The sequence below is a fragment of the Crotalus tigris genome, unplaced genomic scaffold (assembly GCF_016545835.1).
Source record: "Crotalus tigris isolate CLP2741 ecotype Arizona unplaced genomic scaffold, ASM1654583v1 scf7180000017658.5313226, whole genome shotgun sequence".
NCBI classification, from domain to species: domain Eukaryota; kingdom Metazoa; phylum Chordata; class Lepidosauria; order Squamata; family Viperidae; genus Crotalus; species Crotalus tigris.
Window position 1 is genome coordinate 2,791,798 of NW_024096545.1, and position 15,753 is coordinate 2,807,550.

Consider the following 15,753-nt stretch of genomic DNA (forward strand, 5'->3'; position numbering starts at 1 on the left):
AATGTAGCTGAAATGTGTTCAATTAGAATATATTCATAACTCTCTTGATTACAAAATGAGGTAAATTTGTGCCCGTATTTCAAAGCTGGGTTATGAATACAATAATAATAAAAATAATAATATGTAGAACATGTTTTGCCCTGGGAGAGATTAATTTGATTTCCGTGCATTTTGGGCTGCTGCTTCCAGTTTCCATCTCAAGGCACCAGGCAATGATGAATGGCACTGCAAAAACTACTGTTCTTCTATGTGATGATCTTCATATCAGCAAATGCTTACCATTTTTTCCATCCCTTTCTGAGAACAAGATGGATGACATGTCTGTTTGTCTGGAAAGACAGACACACATTCCAGATTTCTGAGGTTCTACAAATGCAGAATCTTTGTGTTATAAAGAGATTTGCAAAGCATGGAGCATTTGTTTTCAAACAAGATGTCTTTGCACCAAAGCAGTTTTACTTGCTGCCAAGATAACAACATATTTACATGCTGTAATGCTTTAGCATTATGTGAGCAGCTTACCCAGTGCAAAATCCTGAACAAGCAACTGCCTGTACTGTACATAACACATTTTGCTCTGCATTAGTAAAGAACATTTTCCTTCCTTCTCTATTACACTTTTCCAGAATATATTATTGCTGTAATTTTGGAGAAGAAAATTCTGGTATGGGTTGAATATGTGGGCATAGTCTTAATTTTCACAATATTCAAATGTTTTAGTCAACAGAATTAGATACATTTTTGACTTATTTTCTGTAATTATAAAGCTGCTGTGGTTTTTTTTCATAAGACATTGTTTTTGGGGAGCACATTGAGGACTTTGTTAATATTTGTTGGTGAGATAATAAAACCAACATAAATATATGGGATGAAGTTTAGTGCGCAAGCTTCAAGAGAGCAAGACACACTAAAGCCTAGAATTCCATGAATGCCAAATATTCAGTGATTAGTTTGTCTTAAGAACACTCATTTTCCAAGACATGACTTCTAATAGTTTCACAAATAATGTATATAGATTGTATATAGATGCAGGCACCAATAGGTGCATAGCAGATCTTTCAAAAATGGTGGTCTATATAAATTTTCAGTGAAGTAGCATGTTGATCCATTTTAATGCAAATTCTCTATACATCTACAGTTCTACAGTTATGAATGCATAGCATAACTATGAATATTATATGGAAAGTAAGTTAATTAAATGTGCTCAGTGATAATAATCTTTAGTATGCTTTTTTTGTCATGTTTGCTTTGCAAATGCTGGTTTCTCATTGCAGATATATGTAAAATGTGCAGCAGCTATAGGCTTACATCTAACTGAATTTCAGAAAATAGAATAAAAAGTAATTATTGAGGTATCCTACTTAATTCAAATTACATACATGGTCCATTTATACTTTTCTGGCACATTATAATGCTAATTTGTCTAGAATACTTGAATCACAGCTAGCGTACAAATTATACAAAATAGTTCCAATCTTAGAATGCTTGGAAGTTAATTTCCAATAAGCATACATAAAATTCTATTTGCAGCTTTATTATTTAGCATATCTTGGGAAATAAAACTTTTTCAATTATAATTACTGGTTTGCCATGAAAGCGAATACGGCTAAGGAATAAAGTATATTCTATCATTAAAAGCAGCTAAACTTTGACTCCTAGCACAGATCAAGGCCTATAAATCTAATTGCACATATTCTTCTATCTATCTATCTATCTATCTATCTATCTAAAGATTTAATTCTCTAACTTGAAAAATCTACAAATTGAAGCTTGCTGGAATATTTATTTAAGGTTATTTTGTATGGTAAAAGATTTGAACAAATATATGACTTTATAGTGATGCTTCAAAAATTAGCATTTGGCTCAATATCTAATATTTTAATTTTTGATGTATCATGCAGTAAGATGAAGTAGAAATCCTTATTTTTTATTTCTAAATTGCCATTACCTCTTATAAAGATGCTTTGGATATTTGCTTTGAAATGACACATATTTAACTAAGAACGATTCCCCAAGAAGAACTATCATCTACTTAGTTCTTAGTGCCAAAATTTGGATTGCAGTGCAGTGTTAGGCCTATAAGTATCCTAGAGTCAGTAAAATGACTGTGAAAAAAAAGAATGGGAGATTTTCAGGGAACGTCTTCAGTAAATTGGTTGGCAGGTTTTATATCTGTCAGAAATTGAACAAGAATTGAAACAGAAATACGTCATAGTTATATGAAGCGTGCCATGATGCTTTGTGATTAATTTGGCCATCTAGGGATAATTACATTCCCAAACGTGGTTTGAAGAATTTTTTGAATTTGTTTTCTTGGATTGTCCGAAAAATGTCAAAGGGGTTCTTAAAAGTTTTGCTGATGAATCCTGTGAGAAGAAGCCAAGGCAACGATGTAGCCTGTTATCAGTCAAGGTATGGTTCTACTGCTGTTCTATTATGTTATACAAATAATTCTTAAAATGTATACATTGTTTTCTTTACTAGTGTGGTGCATATTATCCATAAAAGTTTATTTTAAAAAAAGAAAATGAAGGTGTTTACAAGTTATGTTATTCTCTCATGCTATTAATCAATGCAAAGGGGATTCTAGTATGAAAAACAGGCTTTGGCCATCTATGTCAAGATGGCAGTTACACACATATAAAAAAAGAGTGGGACTTTGATCACATGGTCATGACAGCCATCTTAATTTCATCCATGATGAAGGGATATCACATTTTGGAACAGAAATGGCTACTCTTACAAATGCCTAAAATGTTGAGAATAACTTTCTGACCAAAGTTACGGTTTCTAGAGTGAAGCACACCCGTTCACTCCAGTGTTATCTGGCGTTGCAGAGGAAAAGTGAAAAGATTAGAAATTTGAAATGGAATCTCCCTTTCAATTTTGCGATCCAATATCCTATTTGTGTGACTCCGGCTTTTTAAAAAATATTTGATATTTTTTAAATAGAGGATGAAACATCGCTATTCTAATTTCCTTGTCAAAGACAACTAAAAAATGTACATTTCCTCCCATCCCAATTATATCATGTTTTTGCAATAGAAACTGATAGGATATAGAAAAATACTAACTGGTAATGAACATATTGAACACGTTCATCAAGCTACCAGAACATTTCAGTATATTAATCTGACAAACTTCACCACCATTCTAGTTAACACAAATTCCTCTCCCCTGCCCAAAGAAAGCCTGATTTAAGATGTGAAGTACAACATAGCCCCAGATAATACTTTTTCTGTAATCCTAGTTTTGTCAATTTATCTAGCTGGAAAATGTTGCCAACTTTAAAATGATGGCTATATAAAGAAACCCTTGTTCATTCTATGCACCTTGTGGACTTGTTTCTTAAATGAAGAAACAGAACAGAATTTATATTTATTTCTATTTTTATGTGTGTGTGTATTTGTGTGTGTATTCACATACATACATACACACACAGAGAGATATGTATATGTATCCACATATACAGTAATATATTTCTACCTTGTATTTACTATCTTTAACAAACTGCATTTAATGACAGAATAAAGCAAAGCTCTTGTGCCTTGTTGGTAGACAAACCTAATGATTTATCCAAACTAAATTAATTGGTTTATTTCCTTTCTTTTTTAACCTCAGCAATCCATTCTAAGTATATGTTGGAACTGTTTCAAGCTTTAAAAGCCAACACAGATTGGTATGTAAACTGATTATATATTGTTTCATTTAAATGGCACTTGTGAGTAAACTGCAAATTCTTTCAGAAGTGCTCTGAATAAAATGCAAACAAATATATTGGGAATGTCATAATATTTGCAATCACAACCAGATGTTATTTGTCCCTGTTAATTTAGTTAACGTAATGGTTTATCAGAAGGTCTTATGTTTAACCGCAAGCTTAGATTTCTTTTTTCATGTAATTTATGGATACATTTCCCCATCCCTCTTTTATTTTTATTTTGCACAGACTATGTTCTGAAATGATACTGACATTTACTCCAACCTTAAATAACTGCTTTGAAAAATCATTCAGTGATTTTAATTAAGTACATATTTCTATTCCATTATGGACAATTGGATTACTAATTGCATGTTTAGTATCTCTCCACAGCGGATATTATTTCCAAAATCTTTTTTAATCCAGTATTCTAAAATATCAAAAGTGATTTGTGAATAAAATATAGGTTTGGAATGTTTGGTGACAAACAAGCAACATGTTGAAAACTGGCAATGTTTTCTTTAGAAGACTCTTTGTTGCTTCTGGAAATTTTTGCTTCAAATTTCTTATATCAGGATGACTATTGGGAAAGCACCAATACAGACACAACTGAAAGGCCTGGTTTCTATGAAGCATAGCAACATTAAAGTTGCTGCATGTGTATATATGTGTTTAAGCGAAATATGGGGTATAGGAAAATGTAATGGTTGGTACCAAAAATGCTCAAGGACAATAACAAATATATATTATCAGATATTTTTGAAAAAAGTCTTCTTCACACATGTGTTCCATAGAAAAGACAGGCAATTTATATGTCAATAAAATGAGGAGAGATAATCTGCATGTTGTTTTTCCTGCTTTTCTGTTGACTGGTAAAGTAAAGTATTTGCCACAAGATAAAATCCCTGCTAATACTTAGTTGACAAAATTTTAAAATATGCTTTTAGAAATTTTAATACCAAAACTTTATTAATATATAAGTATATGCCCTAAAACTGACCATAAGTTACCTGCATCCCAATAATATTTGTTCACTACTTTAGTAATAATTTGTTGCTGGAACTTTGCACTTTGATATGGCCCAAGAGCTAATCAATAAAGATTTATTATTATTATTATTATCCTGTATGGAGATTTGAATTGTCAGGATCAAAGAAAAGGCTAGCAATTAAAATTTGGAGAATTGGTGTGAAAGCATAGGAGATATTTGTTGTGAACTAAGATTGCACTCTATACATAACCCACTTGAAAGCTTATTGAAGTAAATAGTACTTCAGCAGTGAAACTGAGTGCAGAATTTATGCTATATGTGTATCCTTCGGTAATGAGGATTTTTTTTTAATAAAGTGATTCCTTATATGACCAATATACTTTTAACTTGAGATATAAAGTATTTTATATTAGAAGATTGGGGAAGCACTGATCTTGACATTGCTGAACAAAATGTATTAATTTTTAAAAACTAAGGGAGAAGGAAGGAAGGAAGGAACAAAGGAAGGAAGGAAGGAAAGAAGGAAGTTTTTAGTAAAAGTTTTTTTTTGTATTAGTTAATGGGTAACTTATGTACTTAGATATATACAGTGATTCAGCATTCTTTATCAAACGACCAGGTTTTGCATTTCTAAAACACATGGAAGATGAAATGTCCCAGTCATGCAGAACAAATGATTTGTAAGATTGATGAAGCTTGCAGTCTGTGGAATAAATATAGGTTCCCAAATGCCAGCTGATGACACTTCTCATTTCCATAATATAAGATTATAAAATTCATTCCCGTACAGTAATTTTGCCTTCTCCCTGTGTCTTTAATAAGAACTTCTGAGACAACCATGTGGCACTACTGCCAGTTTTATCATATACAGTTAACAGATTAATCATAAACATGCAGAGATTTCAATCTTCTATGCATTTCTCTGCTTGTACGTTATGGCAATAAAAGAGGCTTAATTCTAAGTAGGCATCGAGGAATTGTATAAGTTTCTGAAAAGTGAAAAATTTATTGTAGTGAACCAGTACAGCTTGGTTTCTGAAGCAATTCTAGCAATTCTCCGGAGACAAAGGAATTATTTTTAAAAGTGTCATTATAAATAGATGACTAAAGCATAATCCAAACTTTTTAACTTACGATCTGTCCCCCAGCAACTCTATGCTTTAAGGCAGAAAGAGAAAGATTTCGTTTGTGGTAGATACGTGCAATGCTTGCTGCCACCGCTAGTTGTCGCTTTCTCACCAATCTGACTATCTGATGTTTTCAGCACTGCGGTTACAAGCAGAGAATGCAGTGCTAATTACAACGAGTAACTCATAAAGCTGTCAAAACTCCTTCTATTCAGAATTAAATAATTAGAAACAAACAAAACATATAACTCCAACCAACAAATAAACAAGTTGAACGAAAGCTACGAAGAGGGAATCCCAAAAGAGACCGGAAATGTTTTGGCAAACAGAGCTCAACTAAGGCAAGCGTACCAAATCCAGCATAGTATTTCCAACACCCAGACACCCCTAGCTGAGTGGTTTAGGAAAAAGCCTACCTGAAGAATACTACGGTCTCCCAAAGGTAGACTCCAAATGCATTGAGGTTACACATTTTTTCAGATCGGATGGATTTGTAGTCCACAGGTCAGCACAATAAATTGGCACTTAGCAACAAAATAATAATAGTAATAATAATAATAATAAATAAATAAATGCCAGACTGAGTAAAATGGTGGAAATTTCCTCTTTGTTAATGTTCTATACAATCCTTGTATTAGAGACGCCTGGACAAGAGGAAGACGCTGAGCTCGGACCGACGAGGCGCTGGGAATTCAGGACCCTGGACAGAAAACCGCCCCCCTCCCCCACGTTCTAGCACCTTGGAGAGAGAGAAAAAAAATTGGCCTCTAAACTCCCGCGCTGCTCTCCGTGTTAAAACAGCCTCGCTCAAGCGGCCAGATTCCTGCAAAGAAGAGAAGAGCTCCCTTTTTTTCAGCGGAACTCCAGCGCTTCCACCGGGCGTCTGGACCATGCAGAATGCCACGAGAATAAATTGGCCATGTGGGGAGGGGGGGGAAGAAACCCGGGGGCTAATCTCCTCGGTCTTTTAGGGTTATCCCCTCAATTATATCCAAAGGGATTTGCGATCCTCCGCATTTTGCTGCATTGTTCCGGCAATGTTGTTTTCCCGCTGGTCGATGTTTTTGGTGCCCTTGATTTCTTCCTCCAGGGATCTATCCCACGCGAATAAGTTATTATTGCTGCAGGGACGGTGTCCCATTGCTCATGACTAAAGCGAGGAAGGAAGCTAAGGGTAAGTTTCACGAGCTTCGATTCCCATTACGGTCGTAAAGCAAGAAAAAGCGAAAAGTCTCTCGATTGCTTCTCAATCAGGTCCATTTTCCGCCTCGTCCTATCTTCTCCTCGACAGAATTCGCGGGATTCTCAGACTTTCCTGCTGCATTAATTTATTAAACTAAGGAGGAGGAGGAGAAGGAGGGGGCTACGAGGGAGGGGGAGAGGAGAAGCTTCTTTAAAAAAAAAAAACACGAAGAAAACCCCACCGTAAGCCAACCCCTGGAGCATCCTGGCTCCGCCCACTAGTTCTTCTCATTGGTCAGTGAGCTTGAAAAGCCACCTTTTGTTGTGCTTGGATCAAACGCTTATTATTCAGAGAAGGGAGTTAACCTTTAAAGTGCCGGTGGGTTTTTTTTGTCACTTTTGGAAATCAGCGCCTTTTAAAGTATCTTCCCCTCTCTTTTTTCCGTAACGGGTTCCCGACCTAGAACAGAGGAGCGCCGAGCCGACAGACGCAGAACCGCGCGCGCGCGTTCTCAGCCTTTCTTTGGTTTCTTCCTTCCTTCCCCCCCTTTTCCTTGTCGTCTTTCCCGCTGATTTCCCCATGAACGGAGTTGGGAAATTACACACACAGAGAAAGAGAGGTAAGAAAGAGCTCGTCAGTTCTGCTTCACCCGCGCTGAATGTGACCATCTTTCATTTCTCAATATCAATTCTCTGAAAACACGCGGTTTATCCAAATCCTAGAGTCATTTTTTTTTAAAAAAGGTGGGCGATAAAAATTCTATTTTTTTTTTAGAGCACTTGAGTCTGAGAAGAGCATGGAAATCAAACAAGTCTGCCTACGTTTCCCTTTAGGCACCTAATAGATCGTTTTAATTTTTTTTAAAGAAATAATTTTCTGAACAGGTGTTGACCCTGTGCCTCTGTTCTCTGACTCCATCTCCTCAACTTGAAGGATGGAGAGAGATGCTAAATCAGGATTTGGCTCAACTGCTACGCTTGCTATGCTGGAAATCACCTTCTCTTGCCTAGTAGTATTTTCACACGTTCGGTACCTCAGATCTATGTTTATGTCTGTTTCTGAAAGATAGCTTTGGAACTTGATGAAACTTTTCCTCTATGAAATCATTTGCACATCTGATGATTAAGTAAATGTTATGATATGAGAAAAACAGTCATTCCCTGAGATTTTTCACATAATTGAATGATACAATGATCTATCTGTTGTACCTGCATGTTCAAAGAGAGCTATGTTCATATTGAATGTACTTGGTTTTATTTTAGTTGGTATCATGCTACTTGTTTAGTCACTGATAATGAGTTATCTTCCACACAGAAAGATTCACACATGTAACTTTCTTTGCTTGTTTTCATGACTAAATTAAACAGAAGTAGGAGTCTTTGGTAGTGAGCAATATTTTTTTTCATAACTGGGTACCAACTCAATGTCTACAATAGTGTAAAAAAAAAAAAAATCTACCCAAAGGGGAAGAATTAAATTAGTGGGAAAGACAAGATAAGAGAGGTCATTTTGCATTGTCTGCTTATATCAAATACATAACCAATGTAATTTAATCCTTCCTTCCTTCCTATGAATAGAATTAAACCCCAGTAAGATTAAAAATAAAGGATTTTCCCCAAATGTGCTTACAGCTTCAGCCCACAGCTTTTTCAAGTTGTATGGTAATCACATTTATATGCTTTTGCTATACTCTTACAGACATGAAATGGTGCATTTTAGATGTTCTTGAATCAAAAAAGGAAGAGATTTAAATGTTGATTACTGTTAAAACCATTCAGAATTAAATGCTTAAAATTGTCTGGATTAAGCAATTAAGAAGTTTTCATATAAGGTGGAATATTTTTGTTTGTTTTAATTGCTGCTGTAAGCTGTCTCAGGCAAAGAGGATGTCAAGAAAAGATATCTACTTGGGAAAGATTCTATTTAAACTATTAGCCATCTGATTATATAAAATACATTGCAATGTCTCCTTCTCTAGGACTTTTGATAAAAAATTTCAAAGGTATAAACTTGGAATAAGAGATGTAATGGATTTCTTGTTTTTAAACCTCTTTGCTTTACAAACATGTTTATCATGGACACCCAGCAGTATTTTTCATAGTAACCAGGTATAAAATATATAACAAGTAGGCAATGATATATATATATTCTATGTCTCCCCCTTCATCTTACATTCTTAACTCATGAATGTGGATTTCAAAGAACATTTATCTAGCTCTGTGGAAAATATGAGTGCTGAGTGAAATAGGAACAAATCCTTAGAAATGACGTATTTTAAGGTGTATAGCAAAAAGACTTCTTGATGACATCTTGTAATACTTATGGGGCTAAGTGCAACAATGGTTTGCTTTAAAAAACATATCACATGATTTTAGAATGTGTGCTCTCAAAAGTAGAAAGGTTAGGTTTTTTTTCATTTATTTACCACATTCTGTAATTTAATTTCAGTTCTTATATTGTTCTATTTTCATCCATAGTAATATATCTATCTTTATGAATAGAGATATGCAATTTGCCTGCACATATGTTGATATGTGAGAAAAGTTAGGAGGAGTCACTATTTTCATTTCCCTTCTGAGAAACTTTCTAAAAAGACACTAGAGCAGGCATGTCAAACTGCCAGCCCGTGGGCCAGATGCATCACAACAGAACCGTGCCCACCTCATTGCCGGCAATGGGGAAAAAGTCGAGATACATCGTGTGACGTCACCTGTCGTTGCAAGTTTGACATGTCTGCACTAGAGTAAGATGTAATAGATGTAATCCTGGGCATTAGATATTATTGGTTATTCTGAAGAGAATAAACTTCAGTTTTCAATTTCTTTCTGACTAGTGCCCATCTAGAATATACAACCTTTTGATTTCTATCTGTTTCTGTCTCTCTCTCTTCTGTCTCTCTCTGTCTCTCTCTCTCTGAATTGAGTAAGAAAAGATTTTTTTATCTTTAATTTAATTGAATGTGGAAACTAGAAATAGAAACATAGTTCAGTACTTGGATGGGACACCACCAGGAATTTATAAGTCTGTGGACTAGTTGGGAAGCTTGAAGAAATGTTCTGGAATAAAGCAATGACAAACCCATTTTCCCAAGTCACAAGGAGTTGACCTTGAATTGAAGTTATCTTGACATTTACTTCTTCATTAACAGAAGTACATCATTCAATGACAGTGAAATCATCAGAGGGAAAAAAACAGAGTTCAAACTGATCCTCTATTTATTATTTGTCTATACTTTTTTAAAATCAAAATTCATGATGCAGAACTTTGGTTGCAGATGCTCTAAGGCAAGGATTGGCTAGCTTTTTGGCCACAAAGCTACTTGTAATGACAGTTGATAAAGTCAGTCTGTACAGATCTTTATGCTTATGCACAAAGAAATAGATGATGTACACACAGCCCTACACACACTTTCCCCTTTCTATGTACAGAAAAGGGCTCACTTTCCCATCTTCTCTGAAATATTATAGTCTGACCAACGATGATCCACTCAGCTGCCTGGTACTTTTTAGTACTGTATTACTGGGATATAAACTGCTATTTGGTGCTACAACACCCTAATGTACAAGGCTCTGGTCTACAAGAATAATATGGATAAGGAAGAAAAGAAAGATTATGGGAAAATGCAGAAGGGCTAATGGAATCATATCATCCTGCATATCGTGCAGAGATAAATTAATTACTGGTACTTTAAGATATTATGATTGTATAATTATTTATCAGCCACAGATCTGTCTCCACTGGATAACTCAAGTGAATCCAGACTGATTGCCCATCTTAAAACCAAACTCTGGGCAGGTCACAGCCAAAGGACCAAACAATATGTACAGATAGTAAAATCAATCAAATCAAAACCAGGAAAACCAGAGGAACCACACCAAACTTCTCCAGTGAAGCCTACAATGCTCTCCTTCCACTCTGATCTCACTATCCCAACACTTGGGAAAACAGCTCTTAAGCGCTTACTGGAAAGTTAAAAGGATAGGGGCCTGTTGGATCTCTTATACATGCCATAAATAAGGAGGTAGCTACAGAACAATTACACCACTACAATGGACAAACAACAAGTACAAGTAATAACCTAATACTTAATTCTAAATCACTCAGACCACAAGAGAGACCATCTCAATCTGTTCAGCTGAAACATTTCTTCTGCGAACATGAGAACCTATTTAATAAGGTTCCTGGTAGGATTATCATCCATGTATCTTCTCACCACTCTGCCTTCTGCCGCTTGACTTTTTGCTTTGTCTCTTCCTCTTCTTCCTTTTTCTTAACTGCTTTTCACACCTGCTGATCTCCTGCTGCTTCATGGTAAGTGCCCATTTCCTGCTTAATGGGCACCGCATTTGAACTGATTGGCATATTTGGAAAGTCATTTGGGGACTTTCTCAGACTGAGAATCTAGAGCATCTTGGCTGTCTATTATCCATGTCCGTAGGAGAATCCATGTGTGGGCATTGTGACTGTGTGTATGCATGCGTGTGTGAGAGAATACTTCTGTAGTGGTGAAATTAATGAGGTTAAAATTCTTTTGTTGCATCAACTGAAACTTCTGGAGGTAGAACACCTTCGCAATAATCTAGCCATGTATTGATGAGGGCATGAATGAATATAAGTAAAGACTTCTGATCCAATAGGATGTGACCTGACCCAAGAACTCTGGCATGTTCCCCTTGGAATAAGCCGTCTCAAAAGCGCTTTTTCAAGAGGCAACTGGACTTTGTTGTTTTTCTTTGAAGACATTTCGCTTTTCATCGAAGAAGCTTCTCAGCTCTCAGAGCCAGATAAAGAGGGCAAGGGCAAATAAATAACTATTGTAGGAATGACTTTTAGCTGGAAATGTTAGTGACAGGGCATTATATTTAGGTACATGTTCTTCTGATCTTGTTCTATAGTACCAGCTTTCTGGATACCAGATGGTTTCTTTTTACTTCATGCATGGGTCTTGTAGTCCAATAGATGTGCGTTACCATATTTCTCTGAAAATAAGACCCGGTCTTATACTTTTTTTGCCTCCAAAAGAGGCATTAGGTCTTATTTTCGGGACACAAAGGCCTCTGCTGGTGAAATGGAGGCCAAGTCATGATGCATGCATCATCCTGGAGCTCCATTCTGTGCTGCAGAGGCCTTTCCTGAAGGCCTCTGCCAGTGAAACGGAGGCCGGAGGTGACACGCATGAGCGGTGGAGAATGGCCACAGAAGAAGTGGGCTGGCGGCGGCCATGCGGGCCCCTTCTGGACAAGGCTGCTAGTGTTGCCACCAGAAGGTAAGGCAGGTGTCAGTATGTTTGCAGTCCTGAGGTAAGCAGGTGCAGGGCACGTGGGGCAGCTCCACCCCCACCCCTGTCCTAGCTTGATTGTGTGCGCCTTGGCCCACCTTGTGCTACCAGATGGAGGGACAGAGTGGGTGGGGCCTTAACTAGGGTGTATTTTTGGGGTACGGCTTATATTAGGTGCACACATAAAAATCAAGCTAGGTCTTATTTTCGGGATAAGTCTTATAAGCACAGTCAGGGATATAGTTAATGATGAACTATATACAATTTAGATGAAGTTCCTGCAGAATCTTTTGGGAAGGGCATGTTTGGAAAGGGGGTGCATTAAAAAATATAGCCATGTATTATATAACAGATTAAAATAGCAATAGTACTTACACTTACATTCCACCCAATAGTGTTTTATAGTACTCTCTAAGCGGTTTACAAAGTCCATGGATTTTTAAAAAGTTGTTCTTCCAACCTTATGCGGTCTCAACACTGCTAAGTTTAATATCATTTTATTTAATGTGAAGGGTCCAACTGAATTTGGCATGGAGGAAAACTATCTGTGATGTTCAAGTTCGATACTATGACTTTAATAGCTGCAGTCTAATTATATCTGTTTTTCTTCCTGTTCAGTTTCTATGTCATTACTTCCAGATCCAAAAGCCATAATAAGATAGGTTTGCAAAAGTTGGATTTGAATAGCAGGTGGGATATTTTTTCCCCTTTTACCCATATAAGATTCTTAGACATACTATGATGGGTTTGAAAAAAATATAATGTTATAATAAAAGAGACATAGAAAACAAGCATAAAGCTTTTTTTTTAAAAATAAAATTGGGAGACTTATACCATTATGTGGTAACTTTAACAATTTTTAAGGATACAACATTGAATTTACTTTCAAATATCTGGCAATGATATGCCTTCTTGAAAGTTGTGCTCTAGCTTTGAATGAGCATCCAAGGAATGCAGAATGACTTCTTAACAACTTCTGCACCTCTAGATCAGATGTCAGACTGATGCAGATGTTTGATATGCTGGAGAGGGATATCAGAGGAAGGTGACGGTTAACAAACCACAAATTGATTTAGGGTGAAAGCTGAAGCAACTGCTAAAAGCACCATTTAATTTCTACAAACAATTATTTCCTGAATACCACAAGATTGTTCCATCTGTAAAAGGACACCAAAGAAGATAAAGACTAGAGGAGCATTTACATGTACCTCGGAACAGTTTCTCTTGCAGCAATTCTAGCCATGTGCAGATTTTCTAGAAAGGATGCTTTTTGCATAGTTTTAATTGTGCCTTGTAACTTCAATAAAAATTCTGACCACAGACTAAACTACACATCTCCTTAGTGTCATGTTTTCCTTACATGCAAAAAGTCTTTATTGTGTCTAGTAGGCACAATAGTAGGTAGGGTAACATTGTTCAAAGGAGAAACAATACCCAATACTCCCTAAGATAGTGATGGCAAACCTTTTAGACACGGAGTGCCCAAAAACTGCCCTGCCCTCGCCTCACCTCTTGCCCCGCCTGCCCGCAGGGCCACCTACTGCCTCCACAGCCTGCCGCAGCAGATCACCCAGGTGGCCTTGCAGCACCATGACGGTCATGCCCTCCACCTGTGCCCTGCAGCATCATCTACACATGATGGGGCACAAGGGTGGAGTCTTGTCCCTGCTGCCTGGCTGCCATGTCCTTGGCTGCACTGTTCTATGTGGGCCGCGCTCAGGGGTGACTCTCCTCCAGGGGAGCTGCTGGTGAGAGCGGGCCATGGGGGTAGGCAAGGTTGGGGCGACGGCATGCATGCCCACAGAGAGGCCTCTGTGTGCCGCCTCTGGCATGTGTGCCGTAGGTTCACCACCACTGCCCTAAGATGTCCCATCACCCCCATTTGAATTCTACCACTGGTTGCTCCTTCTCAGTTCTGAAAAGAAACTGGGAAAACAACTAGAGCACTTAGTTAATGATTGGCCTGTGATCAAGGCATTTGAATGCTGCTTAGACATTTGAATTCTATTATTTGGACCAGGGAGCACATGTAAACTGGTTTAATTTGCAAATTTAAATTTGGTTTTACATTTTGATGATGAGAGGTTGGTATTGGTTTGGCATGCTAAATAATGATGAGGAGCTGCAATGTAAAGAAGCACATGCCTTATAACCTCTTCAGCAATTTCATTAAATTTCAGAGATTCCTTCTACTGCTTTCCCTCTACCAGATATCATTTGGCAGGGGAAGGAAAAATTGCCTTTTTATAGCCCTTGGATGAAATAATGTATTCTCAGAGTTCTTTGTGTAGGAAATGACCAGGATGGCCCTGAGGGAGGAGTCAAATTCATCATAAATCATGAGTCCCTGCATGCCCATAAGAGATCTAAGTCCAGACCACCTTGAATACCTCTCTTATCTCCTGCTCATTTACCTTGACCACCTTGTTGGTCAGATTCTTGTAGAGAGCTTAAGCTTGCAATAAACCTTTATACTCATTTGAATAATCTGAATTTCCTGATTTCCCTGACAAGAGACAGTTTGTATGGTCGTGTCACGGCCAGCATTTTAAGTGGATATGGATGTTGCTTTCTAAAACACTTCAAACATTTTCTGTATTTGGTTTTCGTGCTCTTCTACTTTTTTAATTGTTATTTGATTGTGCATTATATTCTTTTCTTGTGATTTTTAACCTTAAATATGGCAATCACCTTGTAGTCAATTGAGAATTTAGCATTAAAAATAAAATGGATGGCTGAATAGATGAACAGGAATAAAGGAAACTCGTGGCATAGGATTAATAAGTGGAGGAAAATGCCTTGGCCACACAGCTCCACAACTGAGGAAGCCATTTTTTCCCCCTTCATTTTGATTGTATCTTGGTTTTTAGGATATTTATTGCTTCATTTTTTATATTTATACTTGCTGTTTTTATGTTTTTATCTAGTGCTTTGTGCCACACAGTGTTGCCTTCAATAAAATCCGTGGCTATATAAATCTGGTTAATAAAATAAAGAAATAAAATTATTTAACTTTATGGAATCCAGATATATTAGGCTAGAATTCTCATAACCTTCATGCATGTTTATAATGTATAGCAGATTACGGGAATTGTTGAAAATATTCTAAATGGCATAGGGTTCGGGAAGGTTGATGAATAAGACTGTATCTTGAAGTCAACATTCTCTTTTTTTCATTTATGATTTCCTGTCATTATAACTGTCAATTGAATCTGTGTTTTTTTTTGGTTAGATTTCTATCCTGTTTTCTTCTGAACCATCAAGGCATCAGAAGATAATATTCTCTCTTCCAATGTTATTATCACAACAGCATTCTCATTGGTTAGCTTAGGTTGAGAGGTGGTGACTACCCCCTAATAAGTCTTGTGATGAGTTTGAATCTCAAGCCTCTAATAATCTCCACTGTTATAATCCAGCACTGTAACCCTTAGACCACCTAGGTCAGTGGTGGCGAACCTATGGCACGCATGCCAG

General features: G+C 36.9%; 1 protein-coding gene across 2 annotated transcripts in view; it reads right to left on the reverse strand.

Annotated features, from left to right (window-relative positions):
* Nucleotides 1-6,355, reverse strand: part of GLRA1 (glycine receptor alpha 1) — a 69,362-nt gene extending 63,007 nt beyond the window's left edge. For both annotated transcript variants that reach the window (XM_039335749.1, XM_039335748.1), the window contains exon 1: nt 6,235-6,355. In XM_039335749.1, the coding sequence (XP_039191683.1) occupies nt 6,235-6,290 (56 nt within the window). In that variant the 5' untranslated portion in view covers nt 6,291-6,355. The remainder of the gene's footprint in view (nt 1-6,234) is intronic.
* Between the last annotated feature and the right edge of the window lie 9,398 nt (nt 6,356-15,753).